The following is a 25495-nucleotide window of genomic DNA, read 5'->3' on the forward strand; positions in this document are numbered from 1 at the left end:
AATCAGGTAGCGGTATTGCCCTACCTTCCCTGCTTCGCCAACCAATCAGGTAGCGGTATTGCCCTGCCTTCACCTACCATCCTAGGTTTCGCAAATTCGCGGCCGGCAGCCCCCTTCTATTCACCCAACGAGTCCAGGAGGCTGGCCCGTTATGTGGGTGGAGCGTATGCTAATGTCCCACAGGGGAAGTGAGCGCAGTGTAGTGGAATGTAGTTGCGATCAGTGGGAGTTCAGCTGGGTGGGTGAGACTGGGAGAGCTGCTCGCTGCTGAGCCTTATCTGGAGATACTGCGGTAGGGGGCAGATGTAAACATGCCCCACTTCACAGTGGTACCAGTGGAGGACAGCGCTGCTCAGTCTAACTATGACAGTCTGGAGGGGATTAACTGGGTGGATTACCGGGACACTGGACAACAGGGTTACCCGGGACACCTAGACACTGTCAGCTCTGATGGTGAGTCTTTAATAAACAACTTACACACAACTACTGCAATCCTGAACTTTTAAACTAAGACAGTTTTGTCTTTAGTTCCTACAAACAAACTTGGAACTGTTAATCACACTAGATGGTAGGTCTATGTTGATTAGGTCTTTTTATTGTATTTTATTCTTTCAATTGACTCTTTTGATCTATCTATCTATCTATCTATCTGTCTGTCTATCTATCTATCTATCTATCTATCTATCTATCTATCTATCTATATCTATTTTATGAGGGGGCATTGTTAGTTTGACCTTACAAGCCGTGGGAATGCTGTACATTGGGGACTCGAACAGTTGGTTCTATGGTAACCATGACAATTCTCTCACAGGGCTGTTTTTTGACAGCTTACCAAGGAACTTTTAGTGTGTTTTTTAAAGTTGTTTTCAGAGAAACAGGGCTGTGAGAGAAGCTCAGAAAGACTACCCTATCACAAGTCCCCTCTAACGCCTGAGATGTCTGTGGTGACAAAAGCTAAACAATTGGAAGGCAGAGGGTGGGGAGCATTGGGTGAGGGAGGGAGGGAGAGAGAGAGAGGGGGGGGGGGGACGGCAGGGGACAAGCCCTGCTGTAACAAGAATGGCCTCAAGTGTTCCCTTACACAAAAGATGGAGCTCTCTTTGTGCCAAGTGTGTCTTTCTTTCCACAGAGAGGGGCTGAGCAGGGCTGTTACACCGGAAAGCAAAAAGTTGTTTTCTCTCTACGCCTCAGCCTGTCCCTCTTTCTGTTTCTCATTTTGCTTCTGTAACAAGTGGGAAAGTGGAGGAACCACTCCTTGGCAGGGAGAAAAGAAGAGAGAAGAGGAGGAGAGAAGGGAGAGAGCGTGGCCTCTGTAGCCACTGGGCAGGATTATGTGAGACGGGCTGATTTGTAAAGGCCAACATGGGAAACCACACTGGCGTGTCCTGTTGTGTGTGGGTGAAAGTCTTTTAATAAAAGACAGCCACTGACTATTAACTACTAACTTTTACTGTCTGGCTAAAACATTTCATTGCACTGTATCTAGTATATTGTGTACATGACAGAACATTTTAATTTAAATTTGATTTGATTTGGATAGTCAATCCATTCCCACCACACTGGGTGTTCTCAATACTGAGACATTTGGGGCACTGTGTTGTGGGCTGAATACTTCTTTGAAATGTTAAAATTGTGTTCAAGATGGGCTACCACTGGTTGGGCTGCGGCGGGTACATGTGTGTGTGTGCGTCCAAAACAATTTGAACAACAGCTCAATTCAGCACATTTTACAACAAAATAATTGTGCACCATGACGACGCATCACATCATGTCTTAAAGGCTGTTCATCTGTTGCCCATAAGAGGGGCCTCATGAGTAAAGAAAACATCAGATGGCCTGAAATGACCTGGAATGTTCTCCAGTCGCTCTCTCACCACATGGTTCCTCTCACCATCTTCTCTCCCAGGCACTGAGGGGGGTTTCAGCTCCTGAGAACAGATCTATGGGATGCTGAGGTAGGGATGGATATACTGCGTACTAGAGTAGAGGGCTGTATGTGTTAGTATGTTGTAGGAGAAGGAGGAAGAGGAGGAGTGTAGGGTATTGAGTAAGAGGGCTGTAAGTGAGGCTGTAATGGGTCATTCCACAGTGGGAAGGGTGGGCCTGGTTTGGTGGGAGAGAGGGGGGGGTTATGGAGGAGCGGAGGTAGGCGGTCAGCCACAGTGCTACGTCTGTTCCAGGCTGTGAACTCAGCTCTGGTCTGGACTGGACAGCACACTGTCGCCATTGTAGCAGAGATGCATTCCACTGGAGTGGTAGCAGTAGCGCCCAGCCAGTCAGCCCATGACTAGGCAAAGCCCAAGTTATGGGTTTTAGCGTGTGTGTGTGTGTGTGTGTTTATGTGTGGGTGTGTGTGCATGCACTATGTGTGTGTCACATATAACCTTGCTGGAACCCAACCCACAGTCTTCCACCTGGGTACACCACTACTAGTGTGCCCTGAGCAAGGCACTTAGTTACTCCAGGTCCAAATGTAACAAATCTGAAGGTTTGTCTTTCATCTTTCATAGAGACAACCGTTGGCCACATACTGAACAGTGACATAATGTCACCAGAGTATCAGTTGGAGAATGCAGCATACTTTTCCTTCCTGACCCCCCCCCCCCCCCCCCTCCCCAACCAGCTTCAGGAAAAGATGTGTCCATTCCTGTCATGCTGTCCCACATGCCTATCAGACAGCATTAGCTGTGTGGAGATAAACATGCACTGAGGGAGAACAAATGTGGATCTCATGACAGAGCCTGTACAGACACACACACTCACGCTCACGCGCACGTACACACACACGCAGCCTCACATTCACACTCACACTCACACTCACTCTCATCCTCACACACATACACACACATACACACACACACACACACACACACACACACACACACACACACACACACACACATATATACACACACACACACACATACACACACACACACACACACACACACACACACACACACACACACACACAATGTGTGGGACTGTCAGGGTCTGGACAGCTGAACTGATAATGTGAACCCTGAGACAGAAAAAGACTGATATCAGTTGAAGGACGGTGTACAGACAGTTGTCAGTCAGATGGCTGAGCTGCTCTGGGGTTTGTTGAATTTCACGGAAGAGAGCTTTATAGTAAAGGCCCTCAACAATGTTACATATTAGGAGTTTGTCTCAAGGTCACCAGTTGTACATAACCATGTCAACTAAGGGCCAATACCACTTAATGAACTGTACACAACATGAAAGGTCTGTTTCTGCCTAACTATCATGTCAAAGCTTTGAAACAATTAACAACAAGTTACTATATTTACTATAACTGTGAAACACACCTCCTTTGTGTGCTTTAAACTGTTGTCCCAGAGTATGTTGTTTGTGAGAAACACTCCCAGTATTATTTTCAATCCCAGGTGGCTACTGCTACTGGGTTTGACTAATAACCCTTTGGGAATACGGCTATGTGAAACATGTCAAAACAACACTGTGCTATTTTAAAGTGGGAGCTGGCAGTGGTGTTGAGAAGGACTGTTTTCCACATCCTTTAGCCTGGCAACAATGGAAAACCTGGCTCCCTTGAGTATGCTACAGTGTATTAGTTTCTGTTGAAAGACACCAGAACAGTAGGAGAGCATGCCACTGTATAGTATTAACTTGTCTTGCAGACTGGCACGAAACCAACACACACCGGTTGAACAGAGCTCTCTGAATAGTGTCCTCTACCAAAGTCCTCTACCAAGTTAATTACCCAAAGATGTTGATTTATCCCCCAAATGAATGTCATGATGTTTTCAACAGACTATATTGTGTTCACCTTGTGTTCCTTCCAATTCCGTTATTTCTTGGTCCTGTTGGCCATTTTCAGGCCCATGCCTTCTCCTCTCAGTAGGATACAGTAGGATACAACCTCCCTGCACCTTCACCCTATCCAACTGCCCCTCCACCTTCACCCTATCCATCTGCCCCTCCGCCTTCACCCTATCCAACTGCCCCCCCGCCTTCACCCTATCCAACTGCCCCTCCGCCTTCACCCTATCCAACTGTCCCTGCACCTTCACCCCATCCAACTGCCCCTCCGCCTTCACCCTATCCAACTGCCCCTCCGCCTTCACCCTATCCAACTGTCCCTCCACCTTCACCCTATCCAACTGCCCCTCCACCTTCACCCTATCCAACTGCCCCTCCACTTTCACCCTATCCAACTGCCCCTCCGCCTTCACCCTATCCAACTGCCCCTCCGCCTTCACCCTATCCAACTGCCCCTCCACCTTCACCCTATCCAACTGCCCCTCCACCTTCACCCTATCCAACTGCCCCTCCACCTTCACCCTATCCAACTGCCCCTCCGCCTTCACCCTATCCAACTGCCCCTCCGCCTTCACCCTATCCAACTGCCCCTCCGCCTTCACCCTATCCAACTGCCCCTCCGCCTTCACCCTATCCAACTGCCCCTCCACCTTCACCCTATCCAACTGCCCCTCCGCCTTCACCCTATCCAACTGCCCCTCCGCCTTCACCCTATCCAACTGCCCCTCCGTCTTCACCCTATCCAACTGCCCCTCCGCCTTCACCCTATCCAACTGCCCCTCTGCCTTCACCCTATCCAACTGCCCCTCCACCTTCACCCTATGCAACTGCCCCTCCGCCTTCACCCTATCCAACTGTCCCTCCACCTTCACCCTATCCAACTGCCCCTCCACCTTCACCCTATCCAACTGCCCCTCCGCTTTCACCCTATCCAACTGTCCCTCCGTCTTCACCCTATCCAACTGCCCCTCCACCTTCACCCTATCCAACTGCCCCTCCGCCTTCACCCTATCCAACTGCCCCTCCGCCTTCACCCTATCCAACTGCCCCTCCGCCTTCACCCTATCCAACTGCCCCTCCGCCTTCACCCTATCCAACTGCCCCTCCGCCTTCACCCTATCCAACTGCCCCTCCACCTTCACCCTATCCAACTGCCCCTCCACCTTCACCCTATCCAACTGCCCCTCCACCTTCACCCTATCCAACTGTCCCTCCGCCTTCACCCTATTCAACTGCCCCTCCGCCTTCACCCTATCCAACTGCCCCTCCACCTTCACCCTATCCAACTGCCCCTCCGCCTTCACCCTATCCAACTGCCCCTCCGCCTTCACCCTATCCAACTGCCCCTCCGCCTTCACCCTATCCAACTGCCCCTCCGCTTTCACCTCATCCAAGGCAGCGGTCCTTTCCCCATCGTTAGTGCACATCAAAGTTAGCACTAAGGGCCCCAGCACAGCAGGCTGGCATTCCTCTGTTCTGTTCGGCTGCAGTTTCTCATGAAAAAGCCCTATTACTGCTCATGATGGTCCATTGTTGTGGCATGAAGTGTTTTTCTCACCAGGAAAGGGAGGAGGGATGATATTAATAACCCATGCCCTTGGTACTTCAACAGACTCTCCAAGTTAGCTCAATGAACTGAAAGGATCATCTGAAAGAAGCAGAAATGTGCTAGTGTGAACCCAGAGAATGTTTGTCCTCTTTGGTTGAGGCAGAATTGAAAGACTAAAGCAGGTTGTAGGGTGTGTATGCTTTTATGGATAAAGACCCATCAAGTGAGTTGTCTCCTCTCTTCCGAATATCTATATTTAAGCAGAGCAAGCGTGAGCTGAAAAGTATATTGAGAAAAGTGGAATACACCTAACTGCTTTGCTTTGAATTAGTGAGTGACCAACCCTCAGAGAAAAAAAATATTATTACCATGTGCAACTTGGTGTATTAGATTTAATCACAATTAGATTTTCCTATCAGTGAGCAGTTCATCTAATTAAAGTAATCTGATCAATTACAAATTCCTCCTCTTCCAATCCCAGAGGAAATTAAATACAATCGAATTTGATTACTATTAGCCTGTAATTTAGTTTCCCTCTTATTTACACTGTACAGAAAAGTAGGTAAGGATATGTATCACCTCTTTTGATTGTACATGTACTTGTTCTTATCTACATTATACATTAGTTACACTTTAATGACAAACTAACATCAAATTATTATGCACTGGAACTACACAACTGAACAGAATTTAACTGTCTAACACTTTCTAGTATTGTTGTGTACCCACCTTAGGTTTGGTTGACATCTCTGAAAGACTTTGGTGTCTGTCGAGTTGAGCTAATGTTGATTTACTGAGTGATCTTGGCATTGACCCAGTTGGTCCTGTTACATTATAAATATGACTTGTTTGGTCTCCACACAAAGTCACAATCACCCACACCCAAAGCCCCTTGACATGCGCACATTACCCAAGCAAACCTTCACACTCCTGCATGTAGTGTTAATATCTCTCTCACACTCTCCCTCTCTCATTCACACCCGCCCACACACCTACACCCACGCCCACACACACACGCACGCACACACACACACACACACACACACACACACACACACACACACACACACACACACACACACACACTCCCTCTCTCTAGGACCATTTTACCCCATTCTTGTCCCTATGCCAAAAATCCTGATGAAATTGGACCTGCCAGGGGGATACACCCTAATACACCCTAACATACTCTATATCACTTGTTTATCAGTTGGGCATGTTACACACACACACACACACACACACACACACACACACACACACACACGCACACACGCACACACACACACACACACACACACACACACACACACACACACACACACACACACACACACATTAACTTTGAACACCACTAATCACAATGCAACCTTCGCCAACTGACCACACTACAGATTGAGTGTCCTGCTGTAAGCTGCATGACTTCTCTACCTCTTAATGAAGTCTTAAATGTTCATTAAAGGAGAAGTTTAGCAAAGAGGCTTTCCTCCCTAAGCAGCTAATGAGGTGAGAAATTGTTTTCCACCACTAATCGGCTTTAGTGCTTGCTGACATGCAGAAGTGTCTGGCTTCCTGACCTGTGACTCAGGCATTAATGGCCTCAGCCACTGGTCACCCAGTCATAGAAATGAAAAGCTACCACATGTAAACACAAACTCTTCCTCTGTCCTAGAAAGGTTTCTGATAAGGTCCACAACAAGTGGTTGTGTGGCATTAGGTTATTGGGTCGTTGTGAACTTACCGTGACCTTAAGATTATGTCTGCTTGCCCTATATTGGTTGTTTCGGTAAACAACAGGTCAGACTCCATGTGAACTTTGGCCTTGGTGAAAGTTAATGTCTCAAATGGACCTAGGGCTTAACAGACAGTTTCTCGTACATGTAAAAAAGAGTAATAGACACTCAGACTGTACAAAGTAGATGGAACATTTCCTAAAACTGAATGTCTTGATAGCTATGGATGCTGTGCTGATTAAAACAAACATTGTTTGTCACAGAAACAAAGTAAAAGTAAAATGCTGTATCATGCTGACTTATACACTACAGTCATCGCAGGCTGTTCAGAAGTGACTGTTGTGTGCAGCTGTAAACTCAGCGGGATCGGCAGTCTCACTTTTTTGGCCAGTCTTTAATCCTGTGGCTGCGAGACATTCTTGTAGTGGCGACGTTGACTTGTTGGGACAAGCCCCTTACAGCCACTGTGCTTTTCTTTGCTGCACAGTGGGTGTCTGTGTGCCTTCATAACAGTGTGCTAATCTTTAATCTCTTTAATTAAACATCCAATGTGAGGTCATTAACAGGGCTCCACCCCCCATCCTTATAAGTGTAAGTAATAAGTGTGAATGAGGAGATTGTCGTGGTTGTGAGATAGCCAGAGAACAGTGAGGAGAGAGAGAGAGGGGGGGGGTTATTCAGCTTGTTTTACAATACAAACGCAAATAGATATTTTCTCCATTTGTTCACTACAATGTTCTAACATAGCACCAACACAAAATGGACACCAGAGGGCAGTATTTGTATAGTTTTGCTCTTTTGTTTCCCTGCACATATGACATCCTAGTGAGAAACACGCGCAGTACAGTTTTTCTGGCTGCATGCCTGTAGTGATACATACAGATACCTTTAACAAACAGCTGCTACTGTAGCCTATATTAAGTATGTTTACAAAATCCTCAACTGCAATTGTAGTTGCTTTGTTAGCGCAAGTCAGCTTATTACAATGACAGTAATACACACATTCTGTTGGCCCTCAATGACAAGTCAGGCCACACGTTACCCAAAAACATACTGTATATAATATACTGTACTTTCTATAAGCTGTGGCCTCTGCTTTAGAGAACCCCCTCTGTGTGTGCACGACACATCATATCCACACAGTGTGTGTGTGTGAGTGTGTGTGTGTGTGTGTGTGTGTGTGAGTGTGAGTGTGTGTGTGTGCAGGCATGCGTGCGTGCATCCTGGTTTGTGTGTGTGTGTGTGTGTGTGTGTGTGTGTATGTGTGTGTGTGCATACGTGCGTCCTGGTTTGTGTGTGTGTGTGTGTGCATGTGTGCGTCCTGGTTTGTGTGTGCGCCTGCGCGTGCCCCCTTGCTGTGTGTGCCAGATCAGGCCCCATAATGAGAGTTTGCCCTGGGTGACAGGGCGACCTGGCTGCTGCCTTACTATGCCCGAGCCTGAGCCCAGAGTACATGGCTCTCTGTACACAGCGTGGAAGCATGGTCACCCTCAGGAGCACCAATGGCAATGTGACGGCGGACACAGGTGGGTGTGGGTCGGGGATACGGGGGTCTGACTCTGTTCTTAGGCGATTGGCGAGAGCATCTCGCGTTGGTCTTATGCTCAGATCTATGCAGACTAGTGGGTTGAATATCTATACTGCAGAGTGTTTGTAGAACAACAGGTTGGATTTGGGATTTAGTTTGTGTGCGTGTGCGTGTGTGTGTGTGTGTGTGTTTGCCACAATTTTCCTCAAGCATCTGCTTTCTGTGTCAAGAGAAAGACCTCCAAATGAGGAGGAAGTTATATATGAACTTGTCGGTTATTTCTGCGATCAAACATTGATGGGTCTGGTTTAGACATGCATCTGCACTATGCAAATGCGTAGTATAGCCTACTGTATGCAAACGTGTTTTTTCAGTCGGTTTGTCTTTCATCTTGATTAAAGTGATGGGTTGCCACATTCTGCAAATTGTAATATTGAATGCTTGAGTTTTCATCGCTGTCCTCTCACCAGAAGCATTGGTAAGCCTTTACGATGAAGGTCAAGGTGGAAACATGACCATGTTCTATTATCCTCATCTAATGAAGTCCAGTTGTTTTCCCCCATCCACTTCCAGCTCAGAAGCATGGGAAGCCTGCGGGAGACAGTGATGTCATTCTTTAAAGCAGAGGCAGACTGTGGGAACCTTTGAGTTCGGTCAGTGTGGAAAAACTATTGAAGGAAACAGCCTGTCCTTTGCCTAACCCTAACATCTCATGGCACAAGATTCATCCCTGTCAGGGGTTATTAAATTGATCCAACCATTGATGAAATGGCAGCTAGGATACACCGTAGTTGCCGTTAAGTTGTTTCATAGGGAACATTTCTTTGTACAGTTGGATGGTTTTGTCACATGGCAAGCATTTTATTTAATTTGGCAGGCTCCCTCCTCCTGTATGTTATTATTTCTCTAAACTAGTTTACTTAGTTTACTTAGTTTAAAATGTCATGCCTCTGGTTTCCTGATAGCGGTATGTTTTTCGTTATAATTTTTTTATGCACTCTTTCCCAATACCAGCATGCAAAATGGGAGCTGGTTCTAAAAGATATTTTAACCAACAAAGGAGATTTACTTTATATCCCATCCCTTCTCCTCCTCATTAATCTATCATCTCTTTCCTTTCATCTGTCTTTACTTAGGACATGGAAATCACAAAGAGGACAGTCCGTTCCTCAGCAGTGCAGATGCTGCTGCAAAGAAGACGGATTTCTATGACAGGAACCTGGCCCTGTTTGAGGTCAGTGAGGCACCCTGTTTCCACTCCAATAACATGTACCACTCTCTTAACTGGTACCGGACTGGACAGGACTGTAAACACCTGCTGCTTTTTCAAAAGTACAGAACAGCCCGTTTTATAAACAAACCATCCAGACTATCAATGACACTTTAAAGCAGGGGTCGGCAATAGGCGGCCCGTGGGCCATTGCTGGCCCGTCACCAATAATATTTGGCCCAGCAGATTATTTAGAGAATCCACTTTTTTTTTTTTTTTTACAATATCGGACCGACAGTCCCACACCGCGCCTATAATGTCCAAATAGAGAATCTACCTCCACCTGAATAATGCTTATTGTACTTTTATTCATGTTGAGAGTGAATGACACAGGGACAGAAAATCAGGCAGCGGGGTGCACCGAAGCGCACTGACCCTGAACCCCTCAGAGTGAATCATAAGCAGGTGGACAACGTGTAGTGCTGAAATAGCCGACATGCGGTGTGGTTTGAAAAAAATAACATCAGCTCATTAAATCATTCAAACGTAATGTTTACGTATGTGACTGCAACACACATATGAACATCCCATCGGTCACTATTTGCTTGATATCTGGTGATATGGATGTCACTTTAATCCGCAGGCCAGGCAGTTCTCAAGGTTTTTATGCATCAATCAATTCCTCTCGTGCGTCTTTATCACATTCATTGAGGAAAAGGACGACCCGCATGTATAGAAAGGGAACATTGTGAGCACGTAAAATGTGAGTCTCACAACGGCTTTGCATTGATGAAACCAGGTAGGATGAACGTATAGTTCACTGTCCATTCCTCTTTAAATGCCCTGTTTTCACCGTCAACTTTCCTCTTTAGACCTTTGGAGAGTGACATGATGTTTCTCTTGCTAGCTAGCAGGTTAAATGTTTAGCCAACTTCACCCGACACGCAAACAATCAATCCAATAATAATGTGACCTTGTCTGGGAGGAGGGGGAATAATTCAGAATAAAACTATGTTAAATAATTATTAGAATAAGTTAGGCTGCGCTACATCGTCAGTCCACACATTTATTATTCAAAAATATGGAAAAGGGTGAAACTACGTTTCAACGTTGTTGAGAATCACAACACAAACTCGCTAGTCAAGCCCAAATACTGCAACGTAATGGATTGGACTGCTACCTAGTTAACTAGAACACTACTTTACATTGTTAGCAGGCTCACAAAACAAGCTGTGTTAGTTGACTAGCAATGTGTACATTTCTCGAAAGAAAAGTCAAAGCATTAGAACGTGTCACATTTTTTAACAATCAATTACTTAAATGAGCCTTTGATTATGTTCGGGCCCGCCATCTAGTGGCTAAACATTTTTTGGCCCCGAGGCCAAACCTAATTGCCGACCCCTGCTTTAAAGCAATGAGAGACTACTGCATCTACAGTACACGTTTCAGCCCAGCTTTTGCTCTCCTCACCTACACACAGAACGCGCGCAGACACACATTTACACTGCACATTATACATTTTGCATAATAGTTTGCATGACCCTACATTTTCTACAAAACCATGTGCAGAGCTCTCCCTTACAGGGTTCCCGCGCTGGTCTTAAAAAGCCTTAAAGGCTAAAATCCTGCAATCCAATTTATAAGGCCTAAGAAGGCCTAAAATGTCAGTTATTTGGTCTAAAAATGAGGTGCTAGGTCTTAAAAATGAGATCCTGCAATGAAATCAGTCCGACCACATCTATTTACTCAGAAATGTGCTTCCTTTTTTGTCTGTATGCCAGTGAAATCCCTAATTTCATCACCTTGAGGATGACAAAAAGCTATCATATGGTGTCGCGAATAGGTAAACAATTATTTTCAAAGAGGTCTAAAAAAGGTCTAAAAAGGTCTTAAATTGGACTTGTTGAAACTTGTAGGAACCCTCCCTTGTCTCGTCCCACAGGAGGAGTTGGACATCCGGCCCAAGGTGTCCTCCCTGCTCAGCCGGCTGGTCAACTACACCAACATTACCCAGGGGGCCAAGGAGCACGAGGATGCAGAGAGCGCTGAGTCATCCCGCAGGAAGCCCCCCAAGGTCAGAGGTCAACAAGACTCAAGACTGTAGACTCTCTGTCTCATTCTCTGTCTGTCTGACTGTGTGTGTCCATGTACTGGGATGTGTTGGTGTCTATCAGGAACAGGCTGTACCCGTAGGGCACGCTGATGAGAACTAAGCTGACTGTATGTATTGTGATTGTAACGACCTTGAAACATAAGATCAATACTTTTGATCAATGTTGCTGTTTCCAGTGTGTCCTAATGCATGTGCACTCATACAGAACTATGACTATAAAACAGTTTAAAACACTGCTGCCATAATAACTTGGTAGTAGACCAATTCGATCCATACAACAAATCATTTTTTTATTTCTCAATAGTATTTCCTGACAACATTTTAAAACATACGGTACATTCAGATATTAAGTGGTCAGCTTTCTGTCAGTTTCTTTGTTTGATTCCCCCTGCCCTCCTCAACCCTCAGTATGTTTTAGGACTGATATTAGATTGAACTTACTTTAATGACACTCATTTTAATGGAATCCGAAATTAATGGAAAGGTTCAGATAATTATACAGTGTCTATCTTCTCCAGTCATTTGGAGTTGATGCATATAGCTGTATATATAACAGTATATTGACATCCGACTACCGTTGAGGTCTGACCAGCGTCTGACCAGCTTTGAATTTACCTAACTGTACATATCTGTACTACATACTGTACTTATCACGTAATAACTGTACATATTCTATTTTGTCTACAATATCATGTTTTGCACTATATCACTATTTGCACTTCTGATTAGATGCTAAACTGCATTTCGTTGTCTAATCTAAATTTGAAATGTCATGTCCATTTAATCTCTCTCTCTCTCTCTCTTTCTCTCTCTCTCTCTCTCTCTCTCTCTCTCTCTCTCTCTCTCTCTCTCTCTCTCTCTCTCTCTCTCTCTCTCTCTCTCTCTATATATTTCTGTGTTTGCAGTCCCCCAACATGGGCACCCTGATGGGCGTGTATCTGCCCTGTCTACAGAACATATTTGGCGTCATCCTCTTCCTCCGTCTAACGTGGATAGTGGGCACAGCCGGCATCGTCCAGTCCTTCCTCATCGTCTTCATGTGCTGCTCCTGTGTTAGTACACACACACACACACACACACACACACACACACACACTCCCTCCCCCTCTCTAGGATACCATTTTACTCCATTCTTGTCCCCATGCCAAAGGTCCTGATGAAATTGGACCTGCCAATTGCTATGGCCAGGGGGATATAATACACCCTAACATACTCTACAGATATCACTTGTTTACTTCGAAGGAAATGAAATCTGTTGATGATTCAAGTATAATTCATGAATTATGTTATGTAGATTAACAGCATTAATTCTGTTTTGATGTACAGGCCAGATCTCTCACTCAGTGACAATCTTATGGTGATCTAATTGCTTACTTTCTGTCTCACAGACAATGCTTACTGCCATATCCATGAGTGCTATAGCAACAAATGGGGTCGTCCCAGGTAACGATATAAGCTTGAGAACATTTCAATAGTAACAGCACCATGTCCTTTGACCCCAGGTCAGGTTTAATCTTGCTAACTGTGTTTTGGTCTGGTCGGTGTTGCAGCCGGAGGAGCGTACTTCATGATCTCCCGCTCCCTGGGTCCTGAGTTTGGGGGCGCAGTGGGGCTCTGTTTCTACCTGGGTACCACCTTCGCTGCTGCCATGTACATACTGGGGGCTATCGAGATCTTCCTGGTTAGTCATGACCTTTGAACCCTGTAGTGAGGATACTCACAGTCACATTCAGGTGGCTTACATGTAAACAATGGGGGATGATAACATAACTAACATAACGAAAGAACTTTGCATCCCTCATACATGTTGGGGATGGATGATGTTCATGTGAAAAGAATTGCCAGCTTTATCATGGCCCTAAAATAACCCATGTCTTCCTCCCACCCCACAGAAATACCTGCTTCCTCAGGCGGCCATCTTCCACTCCACAGACCCACACGGGGGCGACGGTGCCATTCTCAACAACATGAGAGTGTACGGCACCATCTGCCTCAGCCTCATGGCGGTGGTGGTCTTCGTGGGGGTCAAATACGTCAACAAGTTGGCGTCCCTCTTCCTAGCCTGTGTCATAATCTCTATCGTGTCCATCTACGCTGGGGCGGTCAAATCCATCTTTCACCCGCCGGAGTTCTCGTAAGTCCGCGTAGGAGAAGGAGACACTTTGTTTACCGTCTCAACGGGAAGTGAGATGAATGATTGGGTTTAATTTGAGATTATTATGGTTGTTTGTTGGTCCCACAGGAAACCTAAGAAAGACATGTTCATGCTGTTCTGTTGCCTGCAAATTCCTTTGCTTTACTCTTCCTGAACTAAAAGGACAAACATCCTATCTATGGTTTTCAGTGCAGCCATATAGCCTACTATCTGATGCAGAGTGAGCATAGTTACTGTGTCATCCTCCCCATATCTCCACTAATCATTTCACTCCTTCTCCAGGATATGCATGCTGGGCAACAGGACGTTGGTGAGAGATCAGTTTGACGTGTGTGGGAAGACAGTGATGGAGGGTAATTTGACTGTACCCAGTCAGCTATGGATAAAGTTCTGCGGGGCGGGGAACATGAGCATGTCTCAGTGTGATGAGTACTTCAGCCACAACAACGTGACAGAGGTCCAGGCGATCCCAGGGATGGCCAGTGGCATCATCAGAGGTAACCTCCCACCCTCCACGGCACAGGTCCAGAGTCCAGAAAGAGTCCAGAAAGTCATGTCATAGTACTCCCATCTTAGCGTCTCTACACTGGCTCCCCATCAAATTTAGAATTCAATTCAAGGTTCTGGTCATCACTTACAGAGCCCTTCATGGTCAGGCACCTGCATACGTCTGTGACCTACTGTGTCCTTACAGCCCCAGTAGGTCTCTCAGGTCCTCTCTCAGGACCAGGGTTTGTTGGTTGTCCCCCATGCCAGATTAAAAACCAAAGGTGATCGAGCATCAAACCGTGGCTCCCAAACTTGGAATGCTCTTCCCTTGGATCTTAGATCGGCGGTCTCGGTTGAAGCTTTTGAAAAACAGCTGAAGACTGTCCTGTATAGACAGGCTTTTGGCTAACCTCAAAAGCCTGTCTTTTTGTGTCCTGTTATTATTTGTTGTACACTTGTTATTTGTTTCTTGTTCTTATTTTCACTTGTTTACCTATATCTTTTAACCTGCTATAACTTTTGCTCTTTTATTATGTTTTTATATATGTAAAGCACTTTGTGACCCCTGGTCTGGGATAGGTGCTTTAGAAATAAACTTGACTTACTTAATTACTTACTTACACAGCCAAGCACAGTCATATACAATGATCAAGTAAAAACATATTCGACACAGGTTTTCTGTGCTGATTTATGTAATAATTTGCTGTCTTGGGCACCTGGGTGGCGTAGCTCATGAAGGCACATGCCGCCACGTAATCACAGGGTCCCTGGTTCAATTCCAGCCAACAACCTATCCTGCCTGTCTTCCCACCTCTCTCTCACCCATCCTTCCTGTCAATCTCTACTGTCTCTATCCCAATAAAGTTGAAATGCCTAAAAACATATTTTAAATAAATAAATAATTTGCAGTCTGAATAGGTCTAATGCTGAGTGGTTGGTGTGCGTGTGCGTGTGTGTGTGTGTGTGTGTGTGTGTGTGTGTGTGTGTGTGTGTGTGTGTGTGTGTGTGTGTGTGTGTGTGTGTGTGTGTGTGTGTGTGTGTGTGTGTGTGTGTGTGTGGTAGATAACATGTGGGGAGACTACCTAGAGAAAGGGCAGTTCTTGGAGAAGGCTGATCTGCCGTCTGTGGATGTCAACGGTGCCTTGGAGAACTTTGGCCTGTACGTGTCTGCAGACATTGCCACGTCCTTCACCCTCCTAGTGGGAATATTCTTCCCCTCTGCCACAGGTAAGACCTGGCAACCCAGACCTTTACTAAATGGAGAATAAGGGACTGGATTCCTCAGTACCCATCTAGAGTGGAAGAGAGGAGTCATGTTTAATGATTGAAGTTCACATTCAGAGGACGAGAACTATGAAACAGATTAGCAGCACAGTGCCACTACCATCTTGTTTAATACTGTTGACTTTTAAAAAACGCATCTTGTGTCCACATTGAGGTTCTGATTTTTTTTTTATATAGCCAAGTACATGACCATGTTTTAGTTGGGAGTAATTTTGGTCAGTAATGTATTGTTCTTCTTCATTTTTCCAAAAGGTATCATGGCAGGTTCAAACAGATCTGGGGACCTCAAAGATGCTCAGAAGTCCATCCCTATCGGAACCATCCTGGCAATTACCACCACTTCCCTAGTTTGTATCCTTTCATGGTGCTAATATGGATATATGAACAATATGCAACTTTTGTCTACAAAAAGAGACTTGATGTTGTGTTCCTGTATGTGCTCCTTAATGTCCTGAAATCAGATTTCAGCTCTGTTGTTTTGTTCGGAGCCTGCATTGAAGGGGTCGTCCTGAGGGACAAGTAAGTGAATATCGCGTGAATATCAGCCTTTAATATTAGCCTTTAATATCAGCCTTTAATATCAGCCTTTAATATCAGCCTTTAAAACACAAGCCCATCTGGTTCTGTGTTTGTTGTCTTTTTTCTGCAGCTGATTCCTAGAGTGCATCATGTTAAATTGGTGCAATCTGTCAAAGAGATCATTATCCTGAAATGCCAATGGTTGCAACCTTCTACTTGGTTAAGAAAAAACATCTATTGTCCATCATACCTTTCTTGTATAGTAGTTGGACTCTTTTTTATGTATTTATTTTTGGTTTATTTTTGGTTTAGCTTTTCTTTCATCGTTCTGTTTGTTTGTCTAGTCCTGACATGTATGACCACTGTGGGGAGCTACCGCACAAGCCCTTTTTGGTTCCTCCTGCACTTACTGCATGTGCATGTCATTAATCTTGTTTTTAAATGTGTACAGATTGTTCTTTTGCACAGACAAAACAAGAACAATCTGTACACATTTAAAAACAAGATTAATTACAGGGAGACTGTCCCAGTAATCTCTGATTGTAAATCGCTTTGGATAAAAGTGTCTGCTAATGGTTAAAATGTAAATTAACACAAGTAATAAGGAAGAAAGAATGCACACCCTTACACGAAGTGCCTACTAATGGACCATAACTTCAAAACTTGAAGTTGAAATAAAATCAGCGCATCTACTCTTGTTGTGTTCCACAGATTTGGGGACGCGGTCAGTAGGAATCTGGTGGTGGGGACTCTGTCCTGGCCCTCCCCTTGGGTCATTGTGATTGGCTCCTTTTTCTCCACCGTGGGGGCGGGGCTACAGTCCCTGACCGGAGCCCCTCGTCTCCTACAGGCCATCGCCAAGGACAACATCATCCCCTTCATGAGGGTAGGACCCTCAGCCTGTCAATCAAATCATACACTGTACTACCACAGCCGTACCCATGTTATGGCATGGATGGAGCTATATTGTCATGCCGTTTTCACCAGCCCATACCTTTCCTTTCCTGTTTAAAAAAAATGTTTAGGGCATTTTTGCTTTTTATTGGGATTGAGACAATGGAGATTGACAGGAAGGATGGGTGAAAGAGAGGGGGAATGACATGCAGGATATGTCAACGGACGGAATCGAACCAGGGACCTTGCGATGATATGGCATATGCCTTAGTGTGCTATACCAATTATGCCCCCTCCAGAATGTACTTTTTCATGTAGCCACCTTAATTTAAACTGCTTCTAGCTGCACCCAAAGGTTCCACCACTGCTGGTGCACATAGCAGGTCTCTTTCCATGGTTCTCACAAGTCAAGCCAGACAACATGTTTACCAGCTCCATATTCTTGATGTGGATATTTTTACACTGCTACAAACTGTGAACATATCATGTTAACGGAAGCCCAGGGGACCAGAGATAATATTAGGTTGTCTTTGTTTATTCATTTGAATACATATACCGATATCGATATGTGCAAATAATTTTCCCTGAAAGATGTACTTAGTCCCTCTGGGTAAGAGAGGGAATTTGTTTTCTCGCTCGTAAAATTGATTTTATCTCAATGAGACTTACTGTGACCTGGCTAAATAAAGGTTTATGAAAAACACCCCAATCTATCCGAATCCTAATCTAGAACCAACGAAATTAGGTGGCTGTCCTCCAATTCTTAATGCCACCACTTGATGTTGCTTTTTTGCTGCTTTTATTGTATTGATCAAATATGTTTTAGTTGTTTTTTGTTTCTAACCTGTTCCTTTTTTCTTTCTTTTGCGCTGTATTGTACAGCACTTTGAGGTGGATTCTTATGTATGAAAGGTGCTATAGAAATAACGCTTGTTATTATTATGACTTATTTCCTTCTGTAGGTATTTGGGCATGGCAAGGCCAATGGGGAGCCCACATGGGCACTACTCCTGACTGGTCTCATTGCTGAGCTGGGCATCCTTATTGCCTCTCTGGACATGGTGGCTCCCATCCTCTCTATGTGAGAACACACACACACACAAACACACACACATGCATTCAGGTAAAATCAGGTAAAATGATGTTTGTACGTTGGTTGAGTGTTCCTGGACTTGTGCATCTCTTAAACTCTTGCCCTCAGGAAAATGAGATCACTTTTCCAGAAACATTATTTTTCCTCCCACTCACTGTAATCTGAATCATCTGTCTCCAGTGGTTTGTTCCACTCCATCTCACCGCAAAGAGTACTTTATTTACTTTTGTACTTTTTTAGACAAATTCTTAGGAGTCAAACTGCTCATGTCAACCGGCACTGTGTACACGCATCACAAATGGATGTGTGTGTGTATAAGGTCACCGCGGGACTTTTACTTCGATTTTCACTTTTACTTTCTTGTTTTTCTGTTTGGAAACGGAGAAACGGAGAAACAGCTGAGAGAGATTCTAAGGCTATGTATTCTGTGGCTATTTCAAGGTCCTATATTGTAATTCCACTAAGTAATCCAACATGTGTTTATTCAACAGGTTCTTCTTGATGTGTTATCTGTTTGTGAACTTAGCTTGTGCTGTGCAGACTCTACTGCGAACACCAAACTGGAGGCCTCGGTTTAAATACTACCACTGGTAAGTATAGTTGTGTGTGGGCATTGGTATGTGTGCATAGGCAGCATACTGCTCATTTGTATATGTGTGGGTGTGTTGGGTAGACATGTTAATGTGCTACAGCACACCTTTTATTTGAATAAGCTCATGTGGTCAGATGATATTGACAAGAGTATCAACTCTTTGTTGAGTTGTTGACTACACCTGCTGTAGTGTGAGTTATGTAGTGTTGATGAATGTGGTGACTCCAGTGGCATTTTGGTAATTTTAGCCTCCATCTTCAGACCACAAACATTGGTTGGGAAGAAGGATAATACCAGTACACTTGTAGAACAAAAACCTTCTTCAGCTGTCTAGGTAGAACTTTTTTTTTTTCTAAGAGTGTAACTAGAATTAGTTTTCATCAGCCCTGAGTCCTGTCATGTGCTAGCTGGCCTGTTTTGGTGGTTGTGTAAAGTTGACAAGCCAATCACTAATAGCATACGTGCACCTGCACATGGAAGTAGTTACCGGCTAAACATGCATGCATTCAATATCAACCAGCAGTATTTTATAGTGCTTTGTGGGAGCGTGCAGATTTCACACTATTGTAACGTGCATATGTGTACATCATGGTGGCCTTGTACTATTGTTTCTGGTGGTTCAACCAGAAGCAATTTGCGTTAAATTGAAGCTTCCTGCTCTCAGCTGTTTTTGTTTTGCTGTCTGGTTGTGCCAACTGTTGATGTGAAAGCTGACTGCACACTGTGTGTTTCCCCTAGGGCTCTGTCATTCCTGGGAATGAGCATGTGTGTGGCTCTGATGTTCATCTCATCCTGGTACTATGCCATTGTGGCCATGGGCATCGCCGGCATGATCTACAAGTACATTGAGTACCAGGGGTATGTGAGGATCGGCAGGGGTTTATAGTGCCCTGTGTACAGTAAGTAATGGGACAGTGAAGCATTTTTGGTCTTTTGGCTCTACACTCAAATCAAACAAGTACTATGAGGTAACTAGAGATTCTCAGCTTTTATTTGATGGTATTTGTTTACGTATTTGTTTCCCCATTCAGAAATGTGTATGCATGGACCCCCTATTTCAGGGTACCCAAAAGTAATTGGACAGATTCATCAAATGTCTAAATTAAGCACTCATATTTAGTATTTGGTCGACAATCCTTTGCATGCAACAACTGCCTGAAGTCTGTGACCCTTGACCCCACCAGACGGTGAGCCATTGACCCCACCAGACAATAAGGAATAAGGAAATGAAATGCATGTTCAATTGGATTTAAAGATTAAGATTGACTTGGCCAGTTCCACTTTTAAGCCCTGAAAAACTCCCTAGTTGCTATGGCAGTATGTTTTGGGTCATTGTCTTACTGTATGATGAAGCGTCATCCAAAGGCATTTGCATCACTGGAGCAGACCATTTTATCTTAATCTTGTCTGTCCACAAGACCTTTTTTCAGACCTCTGAAGGCGTTTTAGGCGTTCCTTTTTGAGGATGTGGTTGTATCTTACAGTGTTGCCTCTGTAGTTCGGCTAGTGACGTATTCTGCGGATGGTCGTCTCTGACACATTGACGTGGGACATCTGTGGGACATTTCTTCTTTTTTAAAAGAAAATTATGGTGAACATTCTTCAGTCAAGTTTCCCATGGCCTACCAGCAGTTTGCAATTGCTGAGCTCTGTGCTTTGTTTTCTTTTTAATGATCCAAACTGTTGCTATGTTGCTAAGGTGTTGGCTATGTTTTTGATTTTTCTGTACAATAATGGCTTCCTTGACTTGTTTTTGGTCCTCATGTTTCACACCAATAGCACATTTTAAAGGCTAATGCATAGAATCCATACTACACATTGACAGCTCTCTTATGCCTCCATAAATGATGTGATGGAACACACCTGACTTAACAGAAACACCTGTCAAGCCTATTATCCCTTTACTTTTAGGGTTAGGGTTATGCATGAAACGTGTTGTACGTTCTGTATGTACACAAATACCATCAAATAAAAGCTGAGAATCTCTACTCTACTGTTTGATTTAAAATCCAACCTTTTGGCGTGTAGAGCCACAAGAAGAAACAATGCTTCACTGTCCCATTACTTATGCAGGCCACTGTACATATAAATAAATAAACAATTCTCTCTCTCTCTCTCCCTCTCTCTCTCTCTCTCTCTCTCTCTCTCTCTCTCTCTCTCACTCTCTCTCTCTCTCTCTCTCTCTCTCTCACAGAGCAGAGAAGGAGTGGGGGGATGGGATCCGAGGCTTATCACTCAGCGGTGCGCGATACGCTCTCCTGCGCCTGGAGGCTGGACCGCCCCATACCAAAAACTGGAGGTGACTAACACACGCTCAGATATCTGGTGGCAACCGTCTCAAATATTGACATGAATCCCCCTTCAAACACCCAATATAACCAACTCAGATTTCCACCAACATAGGCTTTATTTCACTCTCTCCTAATTTTCTATTTGAACTGTGAGCAACAGGACTTGTCCGTTTCTCATGATGTTTATGTCTCTTGGCCGACCACACACTCCTGCCTGATGTAGACCCCAGGTGTTGGTGCTGTTGAAGTTAGATGAGGATCTGCATGTGAAGTACCCTCGCCTGCTGACTTTCGCCTCCCAATTGAAGGCCGGAAAAGGCCTGACTATAGTGGGCTCCGTCATCCAGGGCAACTTCCTGGACAGTTACGGGGAGACCCAGGCCTCTGAGCAGGTAGGTCTGGATGGATTTAATGTAATAATAATAATAATAATAATAATAATAATAATAATTAATTATATTTATATAGCGCTTTTCCGAGGCTCAAAGACGCTGACAATATGGGAAAAAACTGAAAACAAAGAAACAACAAGCAACAGATAACATGAGCACGTAGAACACAGAGTTAACGAACGGGGAACACAGTAACGCAGCAATGTCCACGGGGGGGAGGGGGGTGGCAGGGTTAGGGGAGATGGTTAGGGGTAGAGGAGGTTGTATGCGTGGGAGAACATGTAGGTTTTCAGGTGGGATTTTAAAAATGTTGTTGCGTGTCTTGTATGTGGAGCTTAATGAACAATTCCAATGGCTAATCAATCTGACTTGACTTGAGGTAGGGCTGGAACTGAACATCATTCTCTGACCATACCTCTGCTAAGGTAGTGTAGGGTTACATTACTGCCCTGTGTAAAAAAGATGCTAACTGTTTGTTTACGACTGCTTAGGGCTGTTGCCTTCAGCTCTGCAACCGCTTCCATTAGATTCCCTTGTGGACATACCCTCATGAATTTAAGTGAGCCTTCAAATGGAGCATTTCATGTCGAAAAAGCTATAAAGTTGTGTCTCCTCGTCTCGTCTCCTCTCCTTTCCTCTCCTCTCCTCTCCTCTCCTCTCCTCTCGTCTCCTCTCCTCTCCTCCTCCCGGCAGGCCATTAAGAACATGATGGAGATCGAGAGGGTTAAGGGCTTCTGCCAGGTGGTGGTGGCGTCCAAGGTGCGAGAGGGCATCGCCCACCTCATCCAGTCCTGCGGTCTGGGGGGGATGAAGCACAACACGGTGGTGATGGGCTGGCCTTACGGCTGGAGGCAGAGCGAAGACCCCCGCGCCTGGAAAACCTTCATCAGTAAGACCCCCTGACCACTGTAAACCAGGCTGATCCTGAATGGTCCACAATGCTAGCTTTGGGCTATATCTGCCCTTTGTATCATTTGAAGCATTCAATTTCGCATTCTACAGTAGAAAAACAAAGAAAAGATCTCAAAACATCTCTGCCACTCTGTGCCCCCCCCCCCCATAGACACAGTCCGCTGTACCACGGCTGCCCACCTGGCTCTGATGGTGCCCAAGAACGTGTCGTTCTACCCTAGCAACCACGAGCGCTTCACGGACGGCACCATCGACGTGTGGTGGATCGTGCACGACGGGGGCATGCTCATGCTGCTGCCTTTCCTGCTCAAACAGCACAAGGTAACCACGACGACCAAGGAAACCCTCATTAACCCTCATTAACCCTGTGTTGGCCAATATTAAACCTGACCAAATATGAATTCATTCATTCATTTCCTACGGTTTCAGGTGTGGAGGAAATGCAAGATGCGCATTTTCACGGTGGCCCAAATGGACGACAACAGCATCCAGATGAAGAAGGACCTGGCTACTTTTCTGTACCAGCTGAGGATAGAGGCGGAGGTGGAAGTTGTGGAGATGGTGAGAGAGATATACATACAACACATACAACAGAGCTCACTTCTTCTTTCCATAACCTCCTATCCTTAGTGTATTCAACGGTCAACGGCAGCATTTGTTTGTTACAAGTGAAGTGTGTGCCATCTGAAAGCAACAACATATTGTTCCGTCAGCATGACAGTGACATCTCAGCCTACACGTATGAGCGTACTCTGATGATGGAGCAGAGGTCCCAGATGCTGAGGCAGATGAGGCTGTCCAGTGCAGAGAGAAACAGAGAGGTATGTGTCCATGTTACACACAAACACACACACACGTATGCATGCACACACACACACACACACACACACAAACGCATGCACGCGAGAACACACAAACACCCCTGCCCCCAAACCCTCTACTTGACACCAGATTTTCCGCCAGATGTTACTGGGCCGCTTCTCTGACGTCGAGGCTACCACCCTCTCCTACTCTCTCTCCCCTACAGGCCCAGGTAGTGAAGGACAGACACTCCCTGATCCGCATGGGCAGCCTGTATTCAGACGAGGAAGAGGAGGTGGTGGAGCCTGTTCCTGAGAAGAACCAGATGACGTGGACCAGGGAGAAGTACGACGCGGAGAGGCGGAACAGAGTCAACGCTCCAGAGAACTTCAGAGAGCTCATCAGTCTCAAACCGTGAGTCCTGTGTGAGGTTGCAGAAGCGAGACTTCTTCTCTTCTTCTAACGAGATTAGTTCCCCCTCTCTTTTGTCTATCTTCTACCCCTCACTCTCTCTTTACTTCTCTCCTCTCTTGTTTTTTTTTCATCTCTGTAAAAGGCAAAGGGTTTAATGTTATTTAATAAGGTCTTATGTGGACTGTCATTGATGCCTTTGCTGGGTTGGTCTGGGGTGTTGCAATATATTACAGCTTATTTGCAGTGCAAACTGCATACCCTAGTTAGTCATAACTAATCTTAATGTTCTCTCTGTGTGTGTGTGTGTGTGTGTGTGTGCGCGTGCGTGCGTGTGTGCGTGCGTGCGTGTGCGCGTGCGTGTGTGTGTGTGCGTGCGTGTGTGTGTCAGGGATCAGTCCAACGTGCGGCGGATGCACACCGCTGTGAAGCTGAACGAGGTGATCGTGAACAGATCCCATGACGCTCGACTGGTGCTACTCAACATGCCAGGGCCGCCGCGAAACACAGAGGGAGACGAGAACTGTATCCTTACACCAGGGCTAGCACAACACACTACCAGTGTCTCTCTATGTTAGAGAGGGATATTTCACCATTGAATCAAAATGTGACACTTTCTTTCCCCCCTCAAATGTGATCTCTAGGTCATTCAATGGTCTGGCATCATCTGGTGCAGACCACACTGTGCATTAGAAGGAGTGTAATGCAGAGTGAGCATCAGCAATCATGTGGTTAGTGGTGTTTCCTTAACCCCAGAACAGATATGGAGTTCTTGGAGGTGTTGACTGAGGGACTGGAGAGAGTGCTACTGGTTAGAGGGGGAGGACGTGAGGTCATCACTATCTACTCCTGACAGAAGCCGGTCACCACAGGTCATGACACTGCCTTAACCGGAGACATTCCACCCCCAGTCACCGGGGGCAGCACTGGCTTCCAGCCAACCCTGGACTTACACACAAACTGTTACTGACTTGTTACCCTCGATATTATGAAATTAAGATGACTTTTGCTGTGGAATGAGGGCCACAGAAAGTATTCACTTGCCTGACATTTTCTGCAGAATGTTTTGGTTTCGTTAGCAACCTCTTTGCAGAGAAATCTATCAAACAATCAGTATTTTGTATGGTCTGTTGTTTAAAAACAGATTAATTTGTCTGTGTTGATGGATTTCCTCATCTATGATAGCTTGCCAAAACGGAACCGTCTCTTGGGTGGCCCATATGTGTTACTAAACCAGCTTTCATGTAGAGTGCCACATTCAGCCCTTTCTCAGCTTCATGATGGTGGAGAAATCATATTTATTTTCTTATTTATTTTCCTCAACCTTCCCCAATGACGGAAGAATGTCCGATTGTAGATAATGAACAACGAAATGTCAGTTGGGATATTTCAGCAGGTGCCACAGATGTGTTCGTAAATGTGGATACCAGTGTTCATAATATAATGATTTAAGAAGTTAAAACACATAATTTATCTTTGTTTTTTACTTGACTATGATTTTTAATTGTTGAAAGAGAAAAAGTTTTAAAAATATAAATGTGCGACCATAATGACGGTATTATAGTTGTTATGCAGGCATGAAGACTACTTTCCCGGGCCACCAGAACAGCATAAAAAACACATATTTCCTTTCTTGTAGAATGCAAGAGATGTGCAGGCAAATAGTATTTGTATGAAAGAGCCTATGAAATAATTAAAGAAAAGGTCTGACTTCTCCTGTGTGTTACA

At 45.0% G+C, this 25495-nt stretch overlaps 1 protein-coding gene across 1 annotated transcript; it reads left to right on the forward strand.

Annotated features, from left to right (window-relative positions):
* Window positions 1–311: 311 nt before the first annotated feature.
* Window positions 312–25418, forward strand: slc12a4 (solute carrier family 12 member 4; the record flags this gene model as incomplete). The annotated part of the gene is made up of 24 exons (XM_080539043.1): window positions 312–453; window positions 9748–9845; window positions 11764–11895; window positions 12840–12986; window positions 13323–13377; window positions 13485–13615; window positions 13827–14068; window positions 14372–14586; window positions 15641–15805; window positions 16115–16213; window positions 16324–16381; window positions 17093–17267; window positions 18238–18356; window positions 18860–18958; window positions 19699–19818; window positions 21155–21259; window positions 21475–21643; window positions 22337–22532; window positions 22707–22876; window positions 22985–23116; window positions 23269–23376; window positions 23583–23770; window positions 24159–24292; window positions 24529–25418. The coding sequence occupies 24 exons, from the start codon at window positions 312–314 to the stop codon at window positions 24618–24620; spliced, it is 3291 nt and encodes a 1096-aa protein (XP_080395169.1). The 3' UTR covers window positions 24621–25418.
* Between the last annotated feature and the right edge of the window lie 77 nt (window positions 25419–25495).

The sequence above is a fragment of the Nansenia antarctica genome (assembly GCF_963989245.1).
Source record: "Nansenia antarctica genome assembly, chromosome: 9".
NCBI lineage: Eukaryota > Metazoa > Chordata > Actinopteri > Argentiniformes > Microstomatidae > Nansenia > Nansenia antarctica.